This window comes from Otolemur garnettii, unplaced genomic scaffold (assembly GCF_000181295.1).
Source record: "Otolemur garnettii isolate 467f Iridium unplaced genomic scaffold, OtoGar3 scaffold00096, whole genome shotgun sequence".
NCBI lineage: Eukaryota > Metazoa > Chordata > Mammalia > Primates > Galagidae > Otolemur > Otolemur garnettii.
The window spans coordinates 7147813-7174160 of record NW_003852491.1 but is presented as its reverse complement, the minus strand read 5'-3'; the positions used below and the strand labels follow the sequence as shown (position 1 = coordinate 7174160).

Sequence of the window (26348 nt, the reverse complement as noted above, 5' to 3'; positions counted from 1 at the left end):
TGGGAGGCTGAGGCAAGAGAATCACTTAAGCCCAAGAATTTGAGGTTGCTGTGAGCTGTGATGCCATAGCACTCTACCCAGGGTGACATAGTGAGACTCTATCTCAAAAAAATAAAAAGAAAAGACAAAAGAAAATGAGGTTGGAGGGCCGTACCTGTGGCTCAAAGGAGTAGGGCACTGGCCCCATACGCCAGAGGTGGCAGGTTCAAACCCAGCCCCAGCTAAAGACTAAAAAAAAAAAAAAAGACAAGAAAATGAGGTTGGAGAGGTGAGCAGGACCCAGAGCAAGCAGGGACTTGTAGGCCATGGTAAGGAGCCTCTGAGAGGTTAATTTGCATGCCCAAGATTATCCAGCTAATAAATGCTAAAGCCAGGTTTGTATATATATAAAACCAGAACACTCTAAGTCCTGTTAACAAAGCTGAAATACATGCATTTCATTTTACCAGGAGAAAAGCAGAGCTCAGAGAGGTCAAATGACTTGCCCAGAGGACACAGTAAGTGGTAGAGCTGAGGTTTGGTGAGTTATTTCTGACTCCCAAAGCTATGCTATTTTTCACATGTTCTGCACCTCTGACCCTTTGTCTCCAACTTGATTTGTTTACTCATTCTTTCATGTACTCATGCATCTACCATATAATTTACTGGTACCTTCTTTGGGCCAGGGCCTGTAGAAGACACTGGGGATACAGAAATTAAGAAGATATGGTGCTTGTCCTCAGAGAGTTCAGCCAGTAGAAGACAGCCAGCTGAGCAAATGTGGGCATTGGAGGGGCCTGCAAAAGGTGCTTTGGAGTCTAGAGGTAGAATTATTTTGCCTAGGGTAGTTGGGGAAGATTTCACAGAGGAGGCTCTTTGAATCAAACCCTTGAAGGATGAAGAGGAGTTCACTAGGCACAGAAAAACAAAAGCTCGATGTGGGCAAAGAGCTAAGGATGTTTAGACCAGTGAGAGATGGAGTGATGAGGCCAACTGGGGAAGGCTTTGGCTGTCAGTCAAGAACTCAGAATTTGATTCTAAGTTACTAGAGAGTCTCTAAAGGGTTTTGAGCAGGGAGTTCCTAGACAAGATTCTGTTTCTGGCAGTGATTTCCAAAGACCTGGAGTCCTTTTAAGGATTCAGTGACTCAGGCTGGGCACAGTGGCTCATGCCTGTAATTCTAGCACTCTTGGGAGATGAAAGCAGGTGGACTGCTTGAGCTCAGGAGTTAGAGACCAGCCTGAGCAAGAGCAAGACCCTGTCTCTACTAAAAATAGAAAAATTAGCTGGGCATTGTGGTGGACATCTGTAGTCTCAGCTACTTGGGAGGCTGAGGCAACAGGATCTCTTGAGCCCAAGAGTTTGAAGTTGCTGTGAGTTATGATGCTATGGCACTCTACCCAGGGCACAGGGTGAGACTCTGTCTCAAAAAAAAAAAAAAAAAATCCAGTGAATCCTTTGTATGAACTGGAAAATTGATGACCCCTACCACACCCAAATCTCATTATGGTATTTGGTCCACTCAGAGCTTAGGAACTTTTTTTTTTTTTTTTAACCATCTCATTAAAGCCTCTGTCTCACATGCTAAAGAGAAAAGTCTGCTTCCTTCCTCTCTGTCCTTACTTCCCACCATGACAATGGGCTACAGAGGGGCTTGGAATAGAGGTGTGTGGAGAATGATGGGATTGAAGCTATCTTTAGGGATCGATAGGCATGGGCAAAGGGATCCAGGAGGTGGGAGCCCTAGATATTCTTAGTCTTGGCTTTCCCCACCTTTCTGTGCCTGTCTAGCATCTCAGCTTCCTATACTGCCCGCCCCCTTGTTTGCTGCACTGAACTTCCTGTCCTACCAGAGGAAGTGGGCAGCATAGCAGGTGCAGTGACAGCTAGCGGAGCCATGGTAAGTCCTTACCCTCAGGAACCCAGGTATCTTGGCCCCCAGACCCCTTTACCCGAGGTCCCCAGGTCAACTCAAAGTAGGCTGACTTTTCCCATCCCCTGAACTAGGAAAAGTGATGCTGGGGGGCCCTGCCTGCCACTTCTAACAACCTCATATTGTCCACCCCCCACCAACAGGACAAGGAGTATGTGGGTTTCGCTGCCCTCCCCAACCAGCTCCACCGCAAGTCTGTCAAGAAGGGGTTTGACTTCACACTCATGGTGGCAGGTCTGGAGGTTTTGGAGAGGGAACTGGGGAAAGGGTATGCTCAAGAGACCCTGGCAGTCCCCTCACCTGACCTGTTGGAGTTGTTCTGTCCACAGGGGAGTCAGGCTTAGGGAAATCCACCCTCATCAACAGCCTGTTCCTCACCAACCTCTATGAGGATCGGCAGGTGCCAGAGGCCAGTGGTAAGAACTTCCCAACCCTCTTGCAGGCAGTGCTCTCTGCCCCTCCCCATGTCCCCAGTCTGTACGAGTCCTTTCTATCTAGGGACTTAGGCAGCTCACTGCTTTTCTTTGGAACTGTTCCGACCCTGAAACATGGGTGGGGGTAACTGTGATATTAAGAAAGGAAATTAGTCCTGCCTCAGACCCCTTCCTAGCTCCCTGACCTCTCCCCATCCCTGTAGCTCGCTTGACACAAACGCTGACCATTGAGCGCCGGGGCGTGGAGATTGAGGAGGGGGGTATCAAGGTGAAGCTCACCCTGGTGGACACGCCTGGTTTTGGGGACTCAGTGGACTGCTCAGATTGGTGAGAATGGGAGGGGATGGAGGCTAAGTCTCTCAAAGTGGCTACTCTGTGGAGATCAAGGGTTAGTTACAGGGCTGGTCTGTCTTGGCTCTCTGACCCAAAAGATGGTATTCTGCTTCCAAGATACTCTGTGCTTCTTGATGTTTCACCTATGCCCCTACAAGTCTCCCTTGATGTTTTTGGTTGGGACCAAAGAAACTACTTCCTACTCCCACAGTCCTGGCTAGCCTTGCCCCCTTCCTTGCAGCTCTCATCTCTGACTGCTCCTCCTCTCCCCACACTCCAGCTGGCTGCCTGTGGTTCACTTCATCGAGGAGCAATTTGAGCAGTACCTTAGGGATGAGAGTGGCCTGAACCGGAAGAACATCCAGGATTCCCGAGTCCACTGCTGCCTCTACTTCATTTCACCTTTCGGCCGGGGGTATAGGGTGGCCCCTGGGGGTTGGAGCATTTGGAGAAGGCTGGTGGGGGGTCTCTGCACCCTGTGACTAGGTGCTGACCAATCCCTGGATGCAGGCTCCGGCCCCTAGATGTGGCCTTCCTCCGGGCAGTACATGAGAAAGTCAACATCATCCCAGTCATCGGCAAAGCAGATGCCCTGATGCCTAAGGAAACCCAAGCCCTCAAGCAGAAGGTGTGGGTGGTGACCTCTGACCTTCGATCCTAAGTGAGGCCAAAAGTTCTGACCAAACTTGATTTCATCTTTGACTTTGATCTTGGGGTGGCCTTTTGGAAGCATGATGTGCCAGGCTAAACTGTGGGAGAAAATCTTCTGTGGAAGGCAGGTAGCAAGCTGCCAGAGGTAGCCATGTCTCTGAAGGCTCAGAATAGGATGCATGTGTAGCCCCTGGGCTAGACTCTGGGCTGAGGCCTATCTTGAGGGCAGGGGCATAAACATAAGAACATGGTAGCCCTAAGTTTAACTCCCAAATAACGTTAACACTCATACAATGGCTTCCCTAATAAAATGAGTTATGGTTTTTCTTTTTTTTTAAAAAAGAACATGATAGCCTCCCTTTGGCCCCAAGATACTGATGATCCTCCACTGCAGTGTCTTCAGAGCCTTCTCCCACTGTTTCTGCTGTTGTCTCTCCTGGTGTCATAATGTCTGCCCACAGACATCGAATTTTGTCCTAGTTATTTACCATCTATGTTTCTAAGATTTTATTTTCAGTCATCTTCATGTCTATCTTTTATGTCTTCCTCTCTGTCTCTGACCACCAGTCTCTCTGTAATCTCACTGTCTCTGGTCTTGTGTCTGTCATCATGGCCTCTGTGTTTCACACTGTCTCTGTATCTCTCTCCTCTGAGATCCGGGACCAGTTGAAAGAAGAGGAGATTAACATCTATCAGTTCCCCGAATGTGACTCTGATGAAGATGAAGACTTCAAGAGGCAGGATGCAGAGATGAAGGTGTGAGAGGGAAAAGAGGAAGGGGCAGAGAAGCAGAGGAAGCAGATGTGGAGGGTGAAGCTGAGAAAGAGGTTTCTGTCCATGAGGTGCCAACAGTGACCACTGACCCCTGACCTCTAGGAAAGCATCCCTTTCGCAGTTGTCGGTTCCTGTGAGGTAGTGAGGAATGGTGGGACCCGACCAGTGAGGGGACGCTGCTACTCCTGGGGTACTGTGGAAGGTAAGAACAGCAAGGAACTCAGGCTCCTCCAAGTCAACCACCTCCAGCATGTGGAGTTGGGGTGGGCTCTAATACTGGGAGCGATCCGATAGAGTGACTGCGGGACTCCTCGCAGACCGGACTATGAGGGTGGGGTTGGACCCTAAACTCCCTGACGTTCCTTGGTCCGTCCCCCAGTGGAGAACCCACATCACTGCGATTTCCTGAACCTGCGACGGATGCTGGTGCAGACACACCTGCAGGACTTGAAAGAAGTGACGCATGATCTGCTGTACGAGGGCTACCGGGCTCGCTGCCTACAGAGCCTGGCTAGGCCTGGGGCTCGCGATCGAGCCAGCCGCAGGTGAGAGTAGCAGCCAATTCTCCGGGTGCTTCCAAGGCCCCGCCCTCACCATGACCCCGCCTCCCGTGTCTCTGTTCTCACCCTCCGTGACCTCGCCTTCACCACCCAGACCTCTCTCCCAGACTCTTCACCGGTTTTGTCTACATCCCTAACCTCAAGACCATGACTCCGCTTCCTAGACACCATCCTCGTCCCAGGCCCTGACTCTCGGCCCTTACCCACGACCCCAGGTCCCTTTCTTGATCTCTCTTCCCTTCGCACTACCTCCCAGTAAGCTTTCCCGCCAGAGCGCTACAGAGATCCCGCTGCCCATGCTGCCCCTGGCCGAGACGGAGAAGCTGATCCGCGAGAAAGACGAAGAGGTGAGTAACCTTCGCTTTCCCCTGCCCAACGGCTTTTCGAGGTTCTTCTCTGGCCTCTCCTTGTCCCATCGCCTGCAATTTTGCCCCCCACAGCTGCGCCGAATGCAGGAGATGCTGGAGAAGATGCAGGCCCAGATGCAGCAGAGTCAGGCTCAGGGCGAGCAGTCGGACGCTCTCTGAGGCCCCTGCCGGGTCCCGCCTCACCTCGGCTCCGCCCTCAGTTCGTCTCCTGTCCAATCCCCGCGCCTCAGACCGCCCAACGCCTAAGCCTGGAGCGCCAGCTGCAGGGCCCACCTTTGCTTTGGCTTTACGTGTATTCTCCGCCCAGGATGTTCTCCTAGTGGCGGGAGTTGTAGCAGGTCCCTGGCCCCGCCCCCAGCCCGTCTTCCGCCCACTTCACGCGTGGGAGCCTCTGACCTCTCCTATTAGTCCTCGGGCGTCGCTTCCTTAAGCCCAAATTTTCAATAAAAACTGAGTTTCCTTGAAGCCTGGAGAGTCTTTTCTTTCCTAAGGGAAACAAGCGGCGAGCATAACGCGTGGAGCCGCCGCACACAGGCCGGCGGGCCACTGTTTATTCGCTTGCTGGGCCGCTGCGTGCCTGCAGTGTTTCAGCCCAGTCTCCGGCCTGGGGCCCTCTCACACAGACATACTGTGGGCGCGCACCCATAAGAAACAAAGACCAGCTGAATTTTATTGGGAGTCGGGGTGGGGCGGACTGGCTGGAAGCATTGGCCAGTAGGCGTCTAAGAGGGCCCCCTATTCCTGGTCCTTGGCGTCGCCATGGGTGATAACGTAGCAGATGTTTTTGTAGTCTACGTTGCCGCCGACATCGGGAGGGAAGGCCGCCCACATGTTCTTGATCTGAAAGTAGACACAGGGACTTTGCCTACTGGCCCTTAAGTTCTGCTCCTCATCCTCTCCTTTTCTCTCCTCCCAGGCCCTCCCCCACTCACCTCCTCCTTGGTAAAACGATCGCACTGCGTGGTAAGCAGCTCCTCCAGGCTGAAGGGAGGAGACCGAGACATGGGGAGTTGAGATTGGATTCATGATTCCTTTCCACTCCTTCCCACCTCATCCCCATTGCTACTCTTAGTGTCCCCTAGAGACCAGGGCCACTCTAGAACCCTCATTGGCTTTCTTTTGTTTTTTCTTTTTTTATTTGGAGTTTTGACCGGGGCGAGTTTGAACCCACCACCTCCGATATGTAGGACCTGCACCCTACTCCTTTGAGCTACAGGCGCCACTCGGCTTTCTTTCTTTTTTCTTTTCTTTCTCTTTTGTTCTCTTCTTTCTTTCTTTCCTTCCTTTTTTTTTTTTTGGAGACAGAGTCTTATTTTGTCACCCTTGGTAGAGTGCCCTGGCTTCAGAGCTCACAGAAACCTGAAAGGCTTGGGCTTAAGCGATTCTCTTGCCTCAACCTCCCGAGTAGCTGGGACTACAGGCTTTCGCCATAATGCTGGGCTACTTTTTAGAGACAGGGTCTCGTTCTTTCTCAGGCTGGTCTCTAACCTGTGAGCTCAGGCAATCCATCTGCCTCGGCCTCCCAGAGTGCTTAGGATTATAGGCGTGAGCCACTGTGCCCAGCCTGGCCTGTCACTGGCTTTCTAAGCTCTCTGGCTTCTCTACTTTTGCCCTTCCTCCACATATGTGTGAAAATGCAATCCTACTCCTAGTTTCCTAACTTCTCTCTCACCTCTGGAATTACCTAACGCTTGGTAGGAGTTTAAGGAGGCTCCTGTGGGAGCAGCTGGTGGGACACTTACAACTGCTTCTTGATGGTGCCCTTCCCATCAGGGTCCAGGACCTTGAAGGCTCCAGTGATCACATCTTCAGGGTCGGCACCTGGGAGGTCAGAGGGCATGTGAGGCTGAAGGGTCCCTGAAGGATCTGGGAAGAGGCAGCTGAGGGCTTGGACCCAGGACACTTGACTGACCCTTGAGCTTCTCCCCAAACATGGTCAGAAAGACAGTGAAGTTGATGGGACCACTAGCTTCTTTCATCATGGCATCTATCTCCTCATTCTTCACATTGAGGCGACCTGGAGGAGGTTAGGAAAAGCACGGGCTAGAGCAGACTCCTGGGCCAGGGCTGTGCTTACCATAAATTCAAATCATTCCCTCCATTTTTCAGCTGGGCAGCCTGAGGCCCAAGATGAAGCTGTTAGGGCCAGAACCCAAGGCCACTGAATTCCCTGGACTTTGCAGCCTTGATAGAGGTAGGGGGCTCACCCATGGCTGCGAAGGTGTCCCGAAGGTCCTCTTTGTCAATAATGCCATCACGGTTCTGGTCAATTACTGTGAAGGCCTGTGGAGGGCAGGGTTGGGGAGGGGTTACGTCCCTTATGGCCAGTCCTCAGCATCCCTACCCCAGGCAGATCAGATTCTGGCCCCCAGCCAGCTGTCCTCTTCTACCCTAGCAGGAAGGGGAGGAAGGAATTCTAAACCCTTTCCCTCCCTCCAAACAGGTGCACATTCCAGGGAGGGGGCTGGGAGGAGAGGCAGAGGGGGTGTCTTTGGTCAACCTTCAGTGTTGCACTTCAGTGTCTTTGCACTCACCTCCTTGAACTCCTGGATCTGAGTCTGGTCGAACATGGAGAAAACATTGGAGCTGCCCTCTGCTGCCCTTCTCTTGGCCTTCTTGGGTGCCTAGGGGTTGAGAGTTGGGCAAAGGGGTCCATGGGCCAGTCCCTATACCTCTCTGGGGGCAATGGATTAGATTCAGCTTTCTGTAAGTCCCTTCTCCTGTCTTTATGAAATTTTATTTTTTTAGAGACAGGGTCTTGTTCTGTCACCCAGGCTATAGTACAGTGGACCTCACTGTAACCTCAAACTCCTGGCTTTAAACAATCCTCCTTCCCCAGCTTCCTGGGTAGCTGGGACTACAGGCCTGTGCCACCATGCCCAGCCAATTTTTAAAGTTTTTTGTAGAGATAGGCTCTCATTATTTGTCCAGGCTTTTAAGTCCCTTCTAAAGCAACTTTCCTGGCCTGGGCCTCCTACTCCTTGGGACTTCTTTGCTGAGGGAGGGTGGTGTTTTGGCTGCATTTCCAAAATTCCTATCCGGTAGCTTCTGTATCCCTATCCGGTAGCTCCTGTATCCCTATCCCTTCTTCTTACCCAACAAGTGGACACTTTCTTCACTTTTTAGTGCCCTGGGCTTGCCTCTTTTGAGCTCTATACCTGCTGTGTGACCCTGACCTACTCATCTGCCCTCTTTGAACCTCTACTTTCTCATTTATAAAATGGAGTGAGAATCCTTATCCATCTGGTCCCAGAGGACTTTAGAAAGTTGAAGTATAGGAAGGGATGAAGTAGGTTTTGAGAGAGACTGCCCTACTGTGAGTGGAGAGTCTAGGCAGATTACATTTCATTGGGTCCTTTAGGACATCACTCTGTTGCTATCCTGATTAGTGATACCAAGAAAGTGAGGAGCCACATTTTTGTTTTGTTGGATTGGGAGTCAGCTACTTTCTTTCAGAGGATGAAGCCTCCCTGAGGTTTAAGGCATCTGGGCAGGGGTTGGAGGTGTCTTACTTACCATGTCTTCGGTCTCCTGGGGGCAAGGCAGTGGCTCCGGCTGGAAAGAAGCAGAGAGTCAGCCTGGGGCAGTCCCTCTGGGGTTATATAGTCTTGCCCCAGGGAGCCCTTAACATACCAGGGTAACCTTAGCCTTGCAAGTGCCCACCCCAGATACCAAAATAGCCCGGCTCAGGGCCTCTCCTTTCTTGGAGGGCCCAAAGCAGCTGGAGTTGGGGTGGGGTGGGGGAGGGCATGGGTCTCAGGATGTGTATTTTACTAGGTCCTAGACAGGAAGGGATATTCCTTCTCCCAAAAGGGGGCTGAAATATATCAGGGTTCAGAGGGGACCCAAGCCAAGGCACAGTTCTAGAAGAGAGATGAATGAGGCCCATGTGCTCCTGAGTGGTGAGGGCCCAGATTTAAACCTAGTGAGCATTTATTGAACACTTACAGTAAGCCAGATGCTGGTTGGGTTTTGTGAGTATATTTTGGCAAACACATCCCCCCCCCCCACATGGTAGAGTTCACAGTCAAGTGTGTCTATGTGTGGAAGTAGTGGCAAAGCTTAAAGGTGGGAGAGAGCTATCTGTGGAAGCTGAGGGATCAAAGGGTCTCCTATATCCTTTTCAAAGAGAAGAAGGATTTTGTGAGGAAAGATGCTCTGTGATCTCAGGCTTTATGCTTCAACCCCCTTGGGCTTTGGTTTCCATTCTATAAAGTAAAGATGTAATTTCCATTCCACAGAACTTGCATTATAATTTTTTTTTTTTTGAGACAGAGCCTCAAGCTGTTGCCCTGGGTAGAATGCTGTGGCATCACAGCTCACAGCAACCTCCTACTCCTGGGTTCAAACGATTCTCCTGCCTCTGCCTCCCAAGTAACTGGGACTACAGGCACCTGTCACAACGCCCAGCTATTTTTTGGTTGCAGCCATCATTGTTGTTTGGCAGGCCTGGGCTGGATTCGAACCTGCCAGCTCAGGTGTATGTATGTGGCTGGCGCCTTAGCCACTTGAGCCATAGGCACCGAGTCAGAACTTGCATTATAATTAATAATTATGCCTTGTCTTGGTGCAACTTACAGTCAAGCCATAGAGACATAAATGAATGCAGAGAATGACATATCAGTTGGTCAGAGCCAAGAAATAGAGGGCACAGCAGCCTTGTCTACGTATATGGGTTAATTAAGGCCAGTAGAAGTGAGTCAGTGAAGGCAGAGGAGGGGCAGCATGCTAATAGAGGAGGGCATGGCATGAGTAAAGGCCTGGAGAATGAAAGATTGGAAGTGTTCAGGTTGCCTGAACTGTGATGAGGCTGGAGCAGAGAATGCAAATAGCTGGTGACCAAACTCTAGAAAGCCTTCAATGCCAGGTTGAGAGCAGAGGCTCTGGGGAACTTTGGAAAGGTTTGAAGCAGGAGAAAGTCATGGTATAGTATGACTCTAGAATAATTTTTCTGGGTATTGGCATGGAGGCTGGAACTCAGAGGAGGGGAGGCAAAGACAGCAAGAGGGAGCTGACCACCTCCTCTTAAGTGGCTGGGATGGCCAGAGACTTCTCTTTATTCTGGGAAAGAACCAGCTTGGTTGACTGTGTGGACTTTAAGGTGCTCTCCCCTACTCTCCTGGGCCCCCCAGTTCCCTCCATTCAGTAGAAGTCTGGGGAAGTAGTGGCTGAAGAAGCCCCAGGTTGGCAGTAACACCCACTTCATTTTCCTCCTGCTCCCTCTAGGACCTGATGTCCCAAGCAAGGTGCCTTCTCCTCCCCCTCTCCTCCATTCCCATGCCAATGCCTTTAAGACATTTTCCTTTCTGGGAAGTAGGGGGGAGGCTAGCCACCTGTTGTCTCTAAGAAGAGAGAAGGAGTCACCCTAAACTTAGTAGCTGCCCTTGGCCTCCTGTACTGGCCCCTCCCTGCCTCACATGGCAGCTGCCTTTCCTTATTTGGTTACCACAGGGGTCCAGGCCAGGGAGGAGCCCACTTATTACTGGGTTCTGAGAGGGGAAGAGGACTCCAAAAAGGGGAATGGGAGGCGTGCTCAGAAATCTTGGGTCAAGTGGAAGATGAGAAGGAGATCAGATGCTGAATGGGAGTTTACAGGATTTGAGTCTGAGTTGGGAGTGAGGAGCCTCAGAGAATTGAGAAACAAAGGAGGAACTGGAAATTGGGAGCTAGATCTGATTGGATAGCAGATGCTATATGGAAATTGGGGCCCTCTAACTCTCGGGCTCAGAATAGCAGTCAGAGAGAGAAGGGGATGTTTAAAAGTTGGAAGGCTGGTGATTATGTCAGGTCATCTGTATGTTTGTGATCTAAGGGCAACTCTAGAGCTTGTGAGAATGGGGTCTGTCTTAGCAGAAAATGAGCAGAGAGATGTGGCAATGAGGGGAGAGAAGTTGATGGGATTGGGGTCCTAAATCACTGGAAGAATAGGAACACAGATATAGGGAGTTCATAGTATTGGGGTTTAATGGACTTGGGGCTGAGGAACCCCATTAAAATGGAGGGCACTCAGAGGGATTGGATTCTCTGTCTGGGGAGGAGTCCAGATAGATGGGAGCTGAGGAGTGACTTGGGGCTTGAGATTCTCGCAGGAAATCTCGATCGGGAAATCGGGTCTAAGGGACTCATCGTCACTTAGATGAGTTTGAGGCTCTGGTTCTAGGTGCCTGGGCTTGGAGTGTTGGGATCACTTGGGGCCGGGATTGGATAATTATAGAATGAAGGTTGAGAGTACTGGATCAGGGCACTGGATCTGTGGTGGGGCTTAGGGTTCCATAGATTTGTAGGGTGCAGGGGGCCTCGGAAGCTGCGTGGAGAGTGCGGACCAAAAAGGGCAGCGCGGTGTTCTTATGGGTTAAGGGCTGCACTAGTGCCCCCGCCCCTTCTCCGCGCTGTCCCCAACTGTCATCATCACCACCCCCTGCGCGCGCTAGTCTCCGGCTGTCACCGACTATCCCTGGGCTGGCACAGTCTACTGGCAGCATTGCTGCCCTTTCAATGCTACCATTGGCTGAGACCGCTATCTACCTACCCAGTTGTGAAAGCAGAAGAACACAACAACACAACCATTGGCTGAGGACAAGTTAATCGCCAGTTTGTCCCATCTTCTCCCAGCTGTCATTCCATCCTGACCATTTTGGGAGACTTAAAGAATTCCCGAGCTCTTTCCATTGACTACGGACACTGTCTGTCACCGCCCATGTAGACAAACATTGTAATTTGACCTCCGCCTGTTACCCTGTTCATTGGCTCCCTTTTCACGGCTCCTATTAGTCGCGGGTGCCCCGAGGCCCCACCTCTTATTCTCCTAGCCCCTGCCTCTACTCCGCTCTTCAGCCATGCTTATTGGCCAGGAGATTCAGGCTCCTGCTTTCTATTAGCTATTTCCTTCATTCCCCACCTGCCTTCACTCCCCTTCTGATTGGTCATGTCTGCCTCCGCCTTCTCCATTTCCTCTTTCTAGATTATCCACCCTCTTCCCTCTTCCAGCCCCACCCACCCTGCCAAGGATTGGCAGAAACCCAGTTCCCTCTCGTCTTATTATTCGTCCAACTCCTCTGATGAGGCGGGAGAAAAAAAGGAGCGCGATGGGACGGCCTGCGCGCAGGCGTGGAACGCCGAAACGCTGGCCGCTTAGCCGGCTTTACAGAGTTTGCGCAGGCGCAAGGTCGGCGGCTCGCCCGAAGTGGCAGGGAGGGGGCGGCGGCGAGCGCGCGAGCGGGTGAGAGGGCGCGAGCTAGACCCCGGCGCGAGGCGCCCCCAGACCCCTGCCCCGCCTCCGCGCGCCCTGCGGCCTCCCGCCAGCCGCCCCGCCCCCGGCGTGCGCCGAGCCGCGCCCTTCGCCCTCTCCCCTGCCTCCGCTGGCTGCGCCAGGCGGCCTGAGGGGCGGCGCCTTCTGCGGCCTCCCCGGCAGGGGGATGTGAGGGGCGGCCCGCGGCCATGGAGACGGGCCCGGCGCCCCTGGTCGCCCCGCCGCGCCGTCATGGCGCCTCCGCGGCCCCCTCGCCGCCGCCTCGGGGCCCCAGGGCCGGGTCCACCGTGGTGGTGGTTTCGGCACCGCCAGTGACTACCGCCACTTCGGCACCGGTCACTCTGGTGGCTCCCGGGGAGGCGCAGCACGCCTGGGTCTCGGGGCCGGCCCAGACTTCGGCCTCGACCCCAGCCCTGACTCCGGCCGCCGCGGGCAGCACTGTGGTTGCTCTGACTCTGGAGGACTCATCCGAAACCCCGAAGACGCAAGTCTCCCCCGGCCAAGAGCCCTCGGTGCCCGCTTCAGTGACAGAAGCCGAGACGTCGATAGCTCTGGCCTCAGGGGCAGACTCTCCGAAGACGGAGGAGGCTCGAGCCTCACCTGTCCCAGCACCAGGGACCCCCACCGGGACCCCCACCAGGACCCCTTCCAGAACAGCTCCTGGAGCCCTGACCGCCAAACCCCCGCTTGCTCCCAAGCCGGGAACCACAGTGGTCTCAGGAGTAATTGCACGGAATGCAGCAGGACAGGTGACAATTAGACATGGAGCTGCAACATCAGCATCAGCCGGACAGGCGCCTGAGGACCCCTCATGGCCTGGTACAGGCCCTTCAGGGACTTGCGAGGCTCCAGTAGCTGTTGTGATGGTCACCCCAGCCCCGGAGCCTGCCGAAAACTCTCAAGACCTGGGCTCCACGTCCAGCTTGGGACCTGGCATTTCTGGGCCTCGCGGGCAGGCCCCGGACACTCTGAGCTACTTGGACTCCGTGAGCCTCATGTCTGGGACCTTGGAGTCCTTAGCGGATGATGTGAGCTCCATGGGCTCAGACTCAGAGATAAACGGGCTGGCCCTGCGCAAGACCGACAAGTATGGCTTTCTCGGGGGCAGCCAGTACTCCGGCAGCCTGTGAGTATCCAGTGGGCACCCAGAGGGATTGCCTCGGGGAAGCAGAGTTTGGAGGAGGGGGCTACACCTTGCCCAGACTCTGGCAATACATCCTCCTCTGAAGATCAGGGGTGATTAGCAGGAGCTATCCTACCTAGAGCATCCTGAGGTTTCTGTGGCATTGGCATGTTAGTGAGAGTTTAAGGCTGGAGATCTGGGTTTAAGCCTACACATTGTCTTTGGTACCTTGTGTGCTCTTGAGCAAGTGGCTTCCCCAATTGCATGCCTCAGTTTCTTCTATTAAGTGAAAAATTGAATGAGATGATACCTAAGGTCATCCCAGCTTCTTGATGTGAAACTGCAGCTATAGGCCTGATATTCTAGATTGTTGATTGGACAGGGGTTCTGGTAGAGACCATTGGTTCCTTAGGGGAAGGGAGTCTGGGAAGGATACAGACACCTCCCCTCTCCCTCAGCCCTACCTCTGCTGGATGAAGTAGTGAGGTGGGGAAGTCTGGTTGTTAGAAGGAAGACTTTGAAGGCAGAACCCCTCTGTGAAACAGAGAGGGAGGGCACTCTTATTTTCGCTGAAGGAAAGGGGGTGGAGGAGGCCTCTTCCCCATTTCCTCATCTCCTCAGCTGGGCTTACTCTTTCCTAGTTCCCAGGGGGGATGGGGGCTGAGTCACTCCTGAGGTGGGGTGTTATGGCCTCTGACTTCTTCCTTCCCTCTCTCTGGATCCTGGCCATTGTTCCTGTGCCCCTTTAGCCTGCTGGGGTGCAGCATTGCCTGAACCCCCAGGCCCTGTGCTGCATCCTTTGAAGGAGCTCATCATCTAGATAAACAAATACTTCAACAATTGGTTTCAATATAATACATTAATTTTAGCCTAGACAGCAAAGGGTTTTGTGAGCACCTAGGGAAGGGACCTTTTGCTCAGTCTGGGTATTCAGATGAAGCTGATCTGAATCATGAAGGACAAGGATTTAGTCATGGCTATGTGTGTTGGGGTGGGGGAAGCCCTGTGGGAGGGTTTTACAGGCAGGGTTTATAAGCTAACAAAAATCAGAAAAGCTTTGTTTGAGCACCAGCATTTATGGTCTTATGTGGGGAAAGCAACCAAAGTTTGACCCTGGTGCTTTGCCATCCATGAAGATGCATTATTGTACTGAATTTATAGATGAAGAATTGCCTCCCTCAAGTAATCTAGATCTGTGTGACCAATGGTTCTTTCCTCAATACCAGGCTGTCCTAAGAAACTTGGGATGAATTTGATTTTAGAGAGTCCCTCTTGTGTGCCAGGTTCTGTGCTGGGTGCCATTTCTGTTTTGTAGTTTTGTCCCTCTAAAATCCACTTTCCATGCCAGAGGAATCTACCTCTGAAGTTACCTTAAAAGCTCTTAGTGGCTCTCCACTGTCCACAGGATAAAGTCCAAGTCCTTTGGCCAGAATACATGTTCCCCGTTCTCCAGCTCTGTCAGCCCTTATGGTCTTTCCCACTACTTCTTACCTTATCATGTACTTTGTGCTGAACTAGTTGTAATCTCTACCCCTTCCTCTTCAGGCTGTCCCACCAGCCAGCAATGCTTTTCTCCCCCTTCTTTGTTTGCTAAGTTCTATTCAATCCGTTATGGCTTACCTTAAATGTCCCTTCTTCCAGGAAGCCTTTCCTGATACCCACTACCCCTAATTCAGTTAGGCACCTTTTCTATGTATCTGTGGTATTGCATTTCCCATATTGTATTGCAGTTATCTCCCCTCTTAGACTATGATCTTCTTGAGGGGAAGGAAGGTATTTTACTCTTACCAGCTTTTAGTAGAGCTTGGAACTGACTTATTTATTTATTTATTTATTTTGAGACAGAGCCTCAAGCTATCCCCCTGGGTAGAGTGCTATGGCATCACAGCTCACAGCAACCTCTTAACTCCTGGGCTCAAGCGAGTCTCATGCCTCTGCCTCCCAAGTAGCTGGGACTACAGGCGCCCGCCACAATGCCCGCCTGTTTTTTGGTTGCAGCCATCATTGTTGTTTGGCGGGTCCAGGCTGGATTTGAACTCACCACCTTAGGTGTATGTGGCTGGCACCTTAGCCACTTGAGCCACAGGCACTGAGCCGGAACTAACTTATGATAGAGATTAGTGAGAGATGGTTTCTCAGTTTAAGGAGCTTTTAGAATGAAAGAAATTAACATTTAGTGAGCCCTTTCTATTTAACAGTTCTTTTTATACAGTTTTCAATAGTTCTCTCATAACTTTGTGATGTAGGCGTTGGCATCTTTTTCTAGCTGAGGAAGAGATTCAGGTTATCACTTGGTAAGACGTACCAGCTTCTTAGGGATAGAATTGAGATTTGAGGTTAGGTCTGTCTGATTTCTTTCTTTTTTCATTTTTTTGAGACAGAGTCTCATTTTATTGCCCTGGGGATGAGCGCCATCGTGTCATCATAACTCACAGCATCCTCTAACTCTTGGGGTCAAGCGGTCCTCATGCCTCAGCTTCCCAAGTAGCTGGGACTACAGGTACTCGCCATAATGCCCAGCTAATTTTTCTATTTTAGTAGAGACAGGGTCTCACTCTTGCTCATGCTGGTCTTGAACTCCTGAGCTCAAGCAGTTCTTCCTGCCTGGGCTTCCCAGAGTACTAGGATTACAGGTGGGAGCCACCTTGACCCTTTTCTTTTCTTTCTTTCTTCTTCTTCTTTTTTTTTTTTTGAGACAAGAGTCTCACTATGGTGCCCTCAGGAGAGTGCTATGACACCACAGCTCACAGCAACCTCTAACTCTTGAGCTTAAGCCAGTGGTTCTCAACCTTCCTAATGCTGTGGCCCTTTAATACAATTCCTGTGGGTCATGACCCACAGGTTGAGAACTGCTGGCTTAAGCGATTCTCTTGCCTCAGCCTGCCAAGTAGCTGGGACTACAGGTGCCCACCACAACGCTTGGCTATTTTTTGGTGGCAGTTTGTCATTGTTGATTAGCTGGCCTGGGCCAGGCTTGAATCTGCCAGTCTCGGTGCATGTGGCTGGTGCCATGACCACTGTGCTATGGGTGCCGACCCTCCCCCTCCTTTGTTTTATCCCCTTGAGACAGGATCTCACTCTAGAGCCCAATGGCTTACCCTACTCTCAAACTCCTGGGGCTCAAGTGATGCTCCTGCCTCAGCCTCCCAAGTAGCTGGGACTACAGGTGTGTGCCACCATGCCTGGCTTATTTTCTATTTTTTGTAGAGATAAGTCTTGCCCTTGCTCAGGCTGGTCTTGAATTCTTGACCTCAAGATCTCCCTTCTGGGCCTCCCAGAGTGCTAGGATTATAGGTTACCATGCTCAGCCATTTTTTTCTTTTTTCTTTCCTTTTTTTGAGACAGGGTTTTGCTCTGTTGCCTGAGCTAGCATGCAGTGGCATCATAGCTTACTGCAATCTCAAACTCCTGGGCTCAAGTGATCCTTCTGCCCCAGCCTCCTAAAGTGTTAGGATTACAGTCATCAGCCACCATGTCCAGCCAGGTCTATCTGATTTCTGAGACCCAAACTTGCTCTTCCATTCCACCTTCTAATACTGGCTTCTCCAAGTAACTGTTTTAAGACTGATGGGGCATGCTGAGTGGGAAACTCTTGACAGAACACTGGGCAAATGAGGCAAGGAGAACTTCTGGGGATCTGGAGTGATTTCAGGGAGGAGGAGGTAGAGGAAGTTGCAAATGGCCCAGGGATTTCAAGTCTTTGATAGGACAGAACTCAAGACATTTGCTTCTAAGGAGACAGAGAAGTACGTTTATTCTGTATTTTATTTTATGATTGATAATTGCTGTTACTTACTAGGCCGCCTGCTATGTGCTATCTCATATAACCTCTCAACTAATCCCTGCAGGTAGATACTACTTCTTTTTTTTTTAGAGACAGAGTTTTATTTTATCGCCCTTGGTAGAGTGCCGAGGCGTCACACAGCTCACAGCAACCTTCAACTCCTGGGCTTAGGCGATTCTTTAGCCTTAGACTCCTAAGTAGCTGGGACTACAGGTGCCCAACACAACGCCCAGCTATTTTTTTGTTGCAGTTTGGCTGGGGCTGGGTTTGAACCCACCACCCTCAGTATATGGGGCCAGTGACCTACTCTATTTGGAGATAGAGTCTCACTTTATCACCTTCAGTAGAGTGCCGTGGCGTTGTCACACAGCTCATAGCAACCTCCAACTCCTAGGCTTAGGCAATTCTCTTGCCTCAGCCTCCCAGGTAGCTGGGACTACAGGCGCTTGCCACAATGCCGGGCTATTTTTTTGTTGTGGTTTGGCCGGGGCCCGGTTTGAACCTGCCACCCTTGGTATTTGGGGCCGGCACCCTACTCACTGAGCCACAGGTGCCACCTAGCAGGTAGATACTTCTAATCTTGCCACCTCACAAATAAGGAAACTGAGGCTTAAAAAAATTAAGTGACTTTCCCAAGATCAGCAATGAATAAATGGTAAAGTTAGGATGTACCTACAGATGTAAGGTAAAATATGGGTCCCAAAATTTGGATGTGTCTGAAGTAAGATTTAAATAAGACCTCTGTATAGCCATTTAACAGGGAAGGAGGCTCTTTCAGGATGGTGAACTAAGGAGCAGGGCCTATGGCTCAGTGAGTAGGTCATTGGCCCCATATACTAGAGGTGGTGGGTTCAAATCCAGCCCGGCCAAAAACTGCAAAGAAAAAAAGGAGGTGGGGTGGTGCCTGTGGCTCAAAGGAATAGGGTGCTGGCCCCATATATACCAGAAGTGGCGAGTTCAGACCCATCCCCGGCCAAAAAAAAGGAAGGTGAACTAAGGCCTTGGATGGCCATGTGGCCCAGTAATCCTGATGTTTGGTAGCTCACAAAATATTTACTTTCTCCTTTGAGCCACTTAGACTACAGCTACTAACCCCTTCCATGCTCCCCTCATCCTACAGAGAGAGCTCCATTCCTGTGGATGTGGCTCGGCAGCGGGAGCTCAAATGGCTGGAGATGTTCAGTAACTGGGATAAGTGGCTGTCACGGCGTTTCCAGAAGGTTTGAGAGGGCTGAATGGTGGGCAGGGCAGTGCACAAAGTGGGAAGGGCAGCATGTGTTCCTGGAAAAGCCCAGGAAACTGATAATATCTGCCCTCTGGGCCACACTGGGGCTAACTGGTACTTGGGCCCTAGGGGTGGGGATGACTAGTTTTAAAGATGGAAGGCCAGGCCAGGTCCAGTGGAGTCAAACCTATGGCATGTGGGAGGAGTGGCTGGGGGAGCCTGCAGATTGCTGGGGGAAGCTTAGATGCTATGTCAGCCCTTGAAGCTGTCCCTCTAACTGCCACTTTGCCTTAGGTGAAGCTGCGCTGCCGGAAGGGAATACCTTCCTCCCTCAGAGCCAAGGCCTGGCAGTACCTGTCTAATAGCAAGGAACTCCTGGAGCAGAACCCGGGCAAGTTTGAGGTGCGTGCAGCTTCAGGATGTGGGGACATGTGGCCCTGTCTATGCGAGGCTTGTCAGTTACCCCAGATCCTGAGGTAATCCCCGCTGTCCCACTGCAGGAGCTGGAACGGGCTCCTGGGGACCCCAAGTGGCTGGATGTGATTGAGAAGGATCTGCACCGCCAGTTCCCTTTCCACGAGATGTTTGCTGCTCGAGGGGGGCATGGGTAAGGTGGCCTGACCATGTGGGTCAGTCAGCAAACATTTATTGAAGGCTCCAGGTGGACACAAGACTAGTTGAAAGCAATTCTTGCCCTCTAGGACTTCTTGAAGAGTGATGTATAACCGATTGAGTGTCAAGTCATGTCGAAGGAATAGTCCTTGGGGTTGTGTGTGGGGCAGGCACATCAAGGGCTCATTAAAAAGGCTACATTGGGCTAGGTTCTGAATGGTAGATGAGAGGAGCAGGTAGGTTTCTCTTGCCAGGGGGTTGTTATGTGAGCTTTATCTGGGCCATGGGCTTGGGTGGAGCTGAGTCTAGAATAGAAGTTTAGGGCCAGATCAGCAAGGGCCCTTAAATGCTGTGTCAAAGTTCTTGGATATTTGTTCTGTAGACCAAGGTTCCTCAAGATACATACACACACACACACACACACACACACACACACAAACAAAAAAATATACATACATACTCTTCTCTCATAGTATGCAGGATGATCTTAGGTGGTTATCATATGGACATTTTTCATCAGCAAGTTCATCCTTCAGCAAATATTTATTGAACAGGCACTGTTCTGTCACAAAAACTCCTGCCCCTCTGGGTTATTATATTTTAGTAGGGATAAATAATAAACCAGATAAGGAAAGACTGCTATATGAGAAATGGTGGTAAGTATTAAAGAGGAGTTTAAAGCAAGAAAGGGAAATAGAGAATGTGAGTGGGGATGGGTTTCAAGTGACCTGATCTGACTTATATGTAAAGTGCCATGGTACTGTAGCTCACAGCAACCTCAAACTTAAGGCTCAAGACATCTTCTTGCCTCAGTTTTTCAATTTTTAGTAGAGACAGGATCTTCCTCTTGTTCAGGCTGGTTTCCAACTCCTGAGCTCACACGATCACCTGCCTTGGCCTCCCAGAGTACTAGAATTATAGGTGTGAGCCAGAGTACCCGGCCAGACTTTTTTTTGAGATAGAGTCTCACTTTGTTGCCCTTGATAGAGTGCTGTGGTGTCATAGCTTACAGCAACCTCAAACTCTTGGGCTCAAGCGATTCTCTTGCCTCAGCCTCCCGTGTAGTTGGGACTATAGGTGCCTGCCACAAAGCCCAGCTATTTTTATTTTATTTTATTTATTTATTTATTTATTATTTCTTTTTAGAGACAGAGTCTCACTTTGTCATCCTCACAGCAACCTCCAGCTCTTGGGCTTAGGCAATTCTCTTGTCTTAGACTCCCGAGTAGCTGGGACCGCAGGCGCCCGCCACAATGCCTGGCTATTTTTTGTTGCAGTTTGGCCAGGGCTGGGTTTGAACTCGCCACCCTTGGTATATGGGGCCGATGCCCTACTCACTGAGTCACAGGCACCACCTTATTTATATTTTTTTGAGACTGTCTCTAGCTGTTGCCCAGGGTAGAGTGCTGTAGTGTCATAGCTTCCAGCAACCTCAAACTCTTGGGTTTAAGTGATTCTCTTGCCTCAGCCTCCCAAGTAGCTGGGACTACAGGCGCCCGCCACAATGCCCAGGTATTTTTTGTTGCAGTTGTCATTGTTGTATAGCTGGCCTGGGCTGGGTTCAAACCCGCCAGCCTTGGTGTATGTGACTGGCGTGGAGCCTGCCCAGCTATTTTTAGAGATGGGGTCTTGCTCTTGCACAGGCTGGTCTCGAACCTGTGAGTTCAGGCAATCCATCCGCCTCAGCCTCCTGGAGTGCTAGGATTACAGGCGTAAGCCACCACACCTGGCCTGCCCTGACTTATGTTTTAAAAGGATCATTCTGGCTGCTGTATGGAGAACAGAGTCTAGGGACAAGGGCAGAAACAGAAACAATTAGGAGACTTTTTCCATTATCCAAGAGTAAGATAGTGATAGACTAGCATGATAGCAGTGGAAATTAGGAGAGAAACTGCGTTCTGGATGTATTTTGAAGTTTGAGTCAAAGGGATTTGCTAATGGATTAGACCTTGAGTGTGAGAGAAGACAGAGAGAGGAGTTAAGGATGACTTGTAAGGTTTTTGGCTTGAGGAACTAGAACAGAATTGCTATTTACTGATATAAATAGAAGAAATGGGGAGAGGTAAGTTTAGGGGGACATATCAGGAACTTGCTGTTTTGGAATGTTAAGTTTAAAATGCTCATTGGACATCCAGATGGAGATGTAAGTTGGGTGTACAGGGACACGTTTAAATGAAATAAACTGGAAAGTGAGATGTCAGCTTATAGAGTTATAAGAGTTTAAGGTTCTATGTAATCTGTATAAATCTTATCCATGGGACTGGATGAGGTCACCAAGTCAGCAGATGTAGATCTAATAGGAAGCTGTACAGGGATTCAGCCTGAAGCTCTAACATTTTGAGAATGATAAGATGAGAAAGAACTGGTGAAAGAGAATGGAATGAGAAGGTAGACGTAGCAGCAGGACAACCAGGAGAGTATGATACTGGAAACAAAGTGAAGAGGGGTTTCAAGGATCTGCTGTGTGTGAAATGCTGCACATGGGTTAAGTACAGCCAAGTCTGAACACTGAACTCTTGACTTTATTCTGTGGAAATACTGTGGAGGTCCTTAGTGACTTTGTTAAAAGCAGTTTTGTGTGGAACAATGGATTAAAGTGACTGGAGAATGGGAGGAAGGAAATTGAAGAGAGTGAGTTTGTGCTCTAGGGGAGTTTTGCTGAGTAGGTGAGGAAAGAAATGGTGTAATATTTGGAAGGGAGAAAACTAGAAGAGTGAACAGTATGTGAATATGATAGGAATGATCTAGGAGAGAGAGAACTGATGGTACAGGAGGGATGACAGGGTTGCTGTAGTGATGGCCTATGTAGGCCAGAGGGGATGGGATCCAGGGCCCAAGTGAAGGGCTGTGCTTGGCCAGGATCACAGATGCAAGCAGGTAGGTGGATGCAGCATGGGAGCTTGTGGAAGTTGCATGTTTATTTCATTTATTTTTTTAGAGACAGAGTCTCATTTTGTTACCCTTGGTAGAGTGCTGTGGTGTCACAGCTCACAGCAACCTCCAGCTCTTGGGCTTAGGTGATTCTCTTGCCTTAGCCTCCCGGGTAGCTGGGACTATAGGCACCTGCCACAATGCCTGGCTATTTTTTTGTTGCAGTTTGGCTGGGGCCAGGTTTGAACCCGCCACCCTCGGTATATGGGGCTGGTGCCCTACTCACTGAGCCATAGGTACTGCCCATTTACTTTAATATGTATTAGGTAAAATAATGAGCATGTCAGACATGTCATTTTATGGATTTTACAGGATGGAGGAAAAATATTAAGTAAAATAATAATAGAGGTAATATGTAGATAAAATACCAATGAAGATCACACTTGAATGACTGGATTTGGGGAAAAGCACAAGTGGTAGTCAGGAGGAAGATGTAAGACACTGGAAGCACCTAGAGGATCTGGAAGATCGTTACTTTGCTGTGGGCAGGGGATGGAGTCTGAGCTACAACATGGCTGTGGAGGTGGATAGAGGGAACAGATGTGAGTGGAATTTAGGATGCAGTGTTGTTTAGGCTTGGGGTGAGGAAGGTGGTCTTCTGATGTGGGGCCTCAAGGAAGAGGGACAGGGGTAGAGAGTTTGTTCTTTTAGATGTAAAGACAGGAGAAAGCTCTGAGTCACAGCTGGCTTACAGGCCTTCACCAAGAAGCAGAACTTTCTGGACATGCTGGGGAGAACTCATTCAATCCAGTGAGAGAGATAAGGCAGGCCCTATTCGGGGAGAGCTCCTGCTCTGGGGTGATAAAAACATTCAGTGTGAGAGGAAGGCTGATGTTTCTGTTGTAGAAAGCTTCCTGGAGAAAATGACCTTGAAGGTTTATGGAATGGTGGCAGATGAAGGAGAGAGAGCATAGCCTATGCTGGGAATGAATGGTAGGGAGTGCATGGGGTGTGCAGCCAAGGGTGGGAGGCCTGAGCCTGGAATGCCCTGAATAGGCTGAACCTCTGTCTGAAGCTTGAAAGGCAGTTTGGGAAGGTGGACAGAGGAGTGTGGTGGTAAAGTCCTGAGGTGAAACTGGAACTGGAATGAGAAAGGAGAGGTCTGGGCAGGTTTGATTTAGGGCAGAGAGGACCCAGCTCGTGTGGTTGCCTTCACAGTCTTCTGCAATCCCTACAGGCAACAGGACCTGTATCGAATCCTGAAGGCCTACACCATCTACCGGCCTGATGAGGGCTACTGCCAGGCCCAGGCCCCAGTGGCTGCAGTGCTGCTCATGCACATGCCTGCTGAGGTCAGCATATGAGGTCACGGTTGGGGTGGGATGTAAAGTAGAAGAACTAATAGCAGTGGGTATGCTATGGGAATGATCCTGCAGTGGGGAGGGCAGCTCCCTGCTTCTCAGGACCCATCCCTCCTTCTTCATTCTTGTCCTTCTCAGCAAGCCTTTTGGTGCCTGGTACAGATCTGCGACAAGTACCTCCCTGGTTACTACAGTGCAGGGCTGGTGAGTGTTTAGAGGTTGGGTGCATTTGGGGCTGTGACTTTTGCCTAAGGCTGCAGAGAGGTCCCTGCCCTACCTTATACTGGCCATTCTGTCCCTTTCCTCTGGGCCCTTCCTGTTGGGGTGAAGATCCCCTACCAGAGATGCCTGAACCCAAGGAGCCAAAGTTGGCTGAGCCCTCCTCTCATGGCTTGTTCCACCTGCAGGAGGCCATTCAGCTGGATGGAGAAATCTTTTTTGCGCTCTTGCGCCGGGCCTCCCCACTGGCACATCGGCACCTGAGGCGGCAGCGCATTGACCCTGTGCTCTACATGACAGAATGGTTCATGTGCATCTTTGCCCGCACCCTGCCCTGGGCTTCAGTGCTGCGTGTCTGGGACATGTTTTTCTGTGAAGGTATTTCTGTGGGCATCCAAGCCATGAAGGGCTAGGGTTTTCATGCTGGCTACCAGAGGGTCCTATCCTATTTCTGGTGGCCCTTGGACAAAGGTATTTGTTGGGCTGAGGCATCATTGTAAATGGCCTAGGGGCTGGAGAAACTGAGGACTAGTTTTATTTTGCCACTAACTTAGAGCCTGCTCTCCCTCCCAGGAACCTGTGACCCACAGCAATTCATTTCCCTTCTTGGTGCCTCAGTTTCCTCAACTGTCACATTGGTGGCAGATAGGGATGGGGGCTGTGAGTCTATCCTTAATGGGACAGGCCGAGATTGTACGCCTGGTCACCCCATTCATTCTCTTTTCTCTCCTACCCTGCAGGAGTTAAGATCATCTTCCGGGTGGCCCTGGTGCTGCTGCGACATACACTGGGCTCAGTTGAGAAGCTGCGCTCCTGCCAAGGAATGTATGAGACCATGGAGCAGCTGCGCAACCTGCCCCAACAGTGCATGCAGGAGGATTTCCTGGTGCATGAGGTAGGCCTTGGGCCTCAGCATACCCCCTCTCTGCCTCAGCCCACTCCCATCATCATCTACATTCTGGTACAAATTTCCTCTCTGTCTAGGTGACCAATCTCCCAGTGACAGAAGCACTGATTGAGCGGGAAAATGCAGCCCAGCTCAAGAAGTGGCGGGAAACCCGGGGGGAGCTGCAATATCGGCCCTCACGGCGACTACATGGCTCCCGGGCCATTCATGAGGAGCGGCGGCGTCAGCAGCCACCTCTGGGCCCCTCCTCCAGCCTCCTCAGCCTCCCTGGCCTCAAGAGCCGAGGCTCCCGGGCAGCTGGAGGGGCCCCCTCCCCACCCCTTCTGGCCCGCAGGGCCAGTGCTGGGCCTGCCCCAGGGCCAGTAGTCACTGCTGAGGGACTACACCCATCCCTTCCCTCGCCTACTGGGAACAGCACTCCTTTGGCTCCCAGCAAGGAAGCCCGGAGGCAGGAGAAGGAACGGCAGAAACAGGAAAAGGAACGGGAGAAAGAGCGGCAGAAACAGGAAAAGGAACGGGAGAAGGAGCGGCAGAAACAGGAGAAAGAGCGGGAGAAGCAGGAGAAGGAGCGGGAGAAGCAGGAAAAAGAACAGCAGAAACAGGAGAAGGAGCGGCAGAAGCAGGAGAAGAAGGCTCAAGGCCGGAAGCTTTCACTGCGTCGAAAGGCAGATGGGCCTCCAGGCCCCCACGATGGTGGGGACAGGTCCTCGGCAGCTGAGGCCCGACAGGACGCTTACTTCTGACCTCTGCTCTGGGGCTGGACTGCATGGCCCCCCTCTTTTTCCCTTAGCCAAGAGCAGGCCTGGCATGGGGTGCTGTCCTTAGCCCTCCTTGGCAGGTGGTCCCTTTTGAGGAAAGTGGCTTTCTCCATCTCCTTGCCAGCTGCTGATGCCTTCACAGCCAGGACAGCCACAGTGTGCAAGGCAGCTGTGAATGAGTCTGGAGCCTCTCACTTCTAATTAGGCCCAGCTGGGGTCTCTGTCACTCCTGCCCCAGTTTCCTCTGGGGTCCCCTCCCAGGTGCTGTCCTGGCTGGCCTCTTGTCACCACGGGGTGACTCTTGGTGATAGGAGTCAGCAGTTTTCAAGATTCCTATGCTCCAGCAGCTCCCTTACCTGTGAGATGGAGCTGGGTTCCTTTTCTCTTCTTCAGCCCTCCCCGACTTCTGGCTGGAGCCTAAGGCTCTCCTCTCTCTACTTCTGGACATCTCTGTGTTGTAATTATGTACAGAGGACTGGGTTGGCCTGGGATGGGGGTGCTCGCTCTGTCTTCTGTCCTTTGGTTCTCCTTCCATAATGCTCCTGTGCTCTGGTTTATTTAAGGGGACATGCACTGGAATAGGAAATGTCCCCCACTTCCCTTCCCACTGTACTCCCTCTGTCCTTCATCCTTACCCACCTTACTCTGAATTCTCAGGCCTCTCCTGCCCTGTCTCACTGGGATCCCCACCTTTCACCTTGTTCTCTTCCAGCCCTCCAGCCCCCATCTGAGTAAGGGGTCTTCCCTTGAGCTCCAGGGGGTGGAACCCAATGTTTACATTCTCTTGTCTCTTGTCCTACTCCATGTGGCGCTTTGAGGAATTGGAAAAGAACCTGCTGTTGTACCTGGACCCTTTGTCTCCTGCCTTGTTATTTGATGAGAGGGGTTAGAGTAAGGATTAGGGAGGGAGGGAGAGAGCCAGAGCCTGGGTTTGTATTAAAGCAATCTGCTTGCAGAGTGTAGTGCTGTAATCCTAGCACTCTGCTTGCACTCAAGAGTAATGAGACAAGCCTAAGTAAGACCAAGACCCCCTTTGGAAAAAAAAAAGCAGGCTTGGGGCCTGTGGCTCAAGTGGCTAAGGCGCCAGCCATATACACCTAAGGTGGTAGGTTCGAATCCAGCTCGGGCCCGCCAAACAATAATGGCTGCAACCAAAAAATAGCTGGGCGTTGTGGCGGGTGCCTGTGATCCCAGCTACTTGGGAGGC

The 26348-nt window shown here is 51.2% G+C and overlaps 3 protein-coding genes across 3 annotated transcripts in view; 2 read left to right on the top strand and 1 right to left on the bottom strand.

Moving 5' to 3' along the window:
• The window catches only part of SEPT1 (septin 1), a 17084-nt gene extending 11587 nt beyond the window's left edge, over positions 1-5497 (top strand). The window contains exons 2-13 of the mRNA XM_023516685.1: positions 450-497; positions 1771-1879; positions 2056-2146; positions 2242-2328; positions 2550-2673; positions 2960-3094; positions 3190-3307; positions 3985-4086; positions 4207-4306; positions 4484-4649; positions 4921-5011; positions 5105-5497. Of these exons, the coding sequence (XP_023372453.1) occupies positions 1877-1879; positions 2056-2146; positions 2242-2328; positions 2550-2673; positions 2960-3094; positions 3190-3307; positions 3985-4086; positions 4207-4306; positions 4484-4649; positions 4921-5011; positions 5105-5191 (1104 nt within the window). The 5' untranslated portion in view covers positions 450-497; positions 1771-1876 and the 3' untranslated portion in view covers positions 5192-5497. The remainder of the gene's footprint in view (positions 1-449; positions 498-1770; positions 1880-2055; positions 2147-2241; positions 2329-2549; positions 2674-2959; positions 3095-3189; positions 3308-3984; positions 4087-4206; positions 4307-4483; positions 4650-4920; positions 5012-5104) is intronic.
• A 180-nt stretch (positions 5498-5677) lies between these two features.
• MYLPF (myosin light chain, phosphorylatable, fast skeletal muscle) lies at positions 5678-11713 on the bottom strand. Its single transcript, XM_003795808.3, has 8 exons — positions 11562-11713; positions 8549-8587; positions 7567-7656; positions 7240-7315; positions 6945-7049; positions 6775-6853; positions 5965-6013; positions 5678-5872 (listed from the first exon to the last, which is right to left on the bottom strand). The coding sequence occupies exons 1-8, from the start codon at positions 11649-11651 to the stop codon at positions 5768-5770; spliced, it is 633 nt and encodes a 210-aa protein (XP_003795856.2). The 5' UTR covers positions 11652-11713; the 3' UTR covers positions 5678-5767.
• A 744-nt stretch (positions 11714-12457) lies between these two features.
• TBC1D10B (TBC1 domain family member 10B) lies at positions 12458-25991 on the top strand. The gene is made up of 9 exons (XM_003795807.2): positions 12458-13407; positions 18309-18408; positions 18708-18815; positions 18914-19020; positions 23134-23248; positions 23396-23461; positions 23665-23854; positions 24217-24371; positions 24461-25991. The coding sequence occupies exons 1-9, from the start codon at positions 12470-12472 to the stop codon at positions 25124-25126; spliced, it is 2445 nt and encodes an 814-aa protein (XP_003795855.1). The 5' UTR covers positions 12458-12469; the 3' UTR covers positions 25127-25991.
• The last annotated feature ends 357 nt before the right edge of the window (positions 25992-26348 follow it).

Coding starts and splice junctions, on each gene's coding strand:
- MYLPF (XM_003795808.3), bottom strand. CDS start 11,651: ATGACAGCTGGGAGAAGATGGGACAAACTGGCGATTAACTTGTCCTCA. Junction 7,316..7,566: donor AGATCCAGGAGTTCAAGGAG/GTGAGTGCAAAG, acceptor TGCCCTCCACAG/GCCTTCACAGTAATTGACCA. Junction 6,014..6,774: donor GGCACCATCAAGAAGCAGTT/GTAAGTGTCCCA, acceptor TCCTCCCTTCAG/CCTGGAGGAGCTGCTTACCA.
- TBC1D10B (XM_003795807.2), top strand. CDS start 12,470: ATGGAGACGGGCCCGGCGCCCCTGGTCGCCCCGCCGCGCCGTCATGGC. Junction 23,462..23,664: donor GTTACTACAGTGCAGGGCTG/GTGAGTGTTTAG, acceptor TTCCACCTGCAG/GAGGCCATTCAGCTGGATGG. Junction 24,372..24,460: donor AGGATTTCCTGGTGCATGAG/GTAGGCCTTGGG, acceptor CTCTCTGTCTAG/GTGACCAATCTCCCAGTGAC.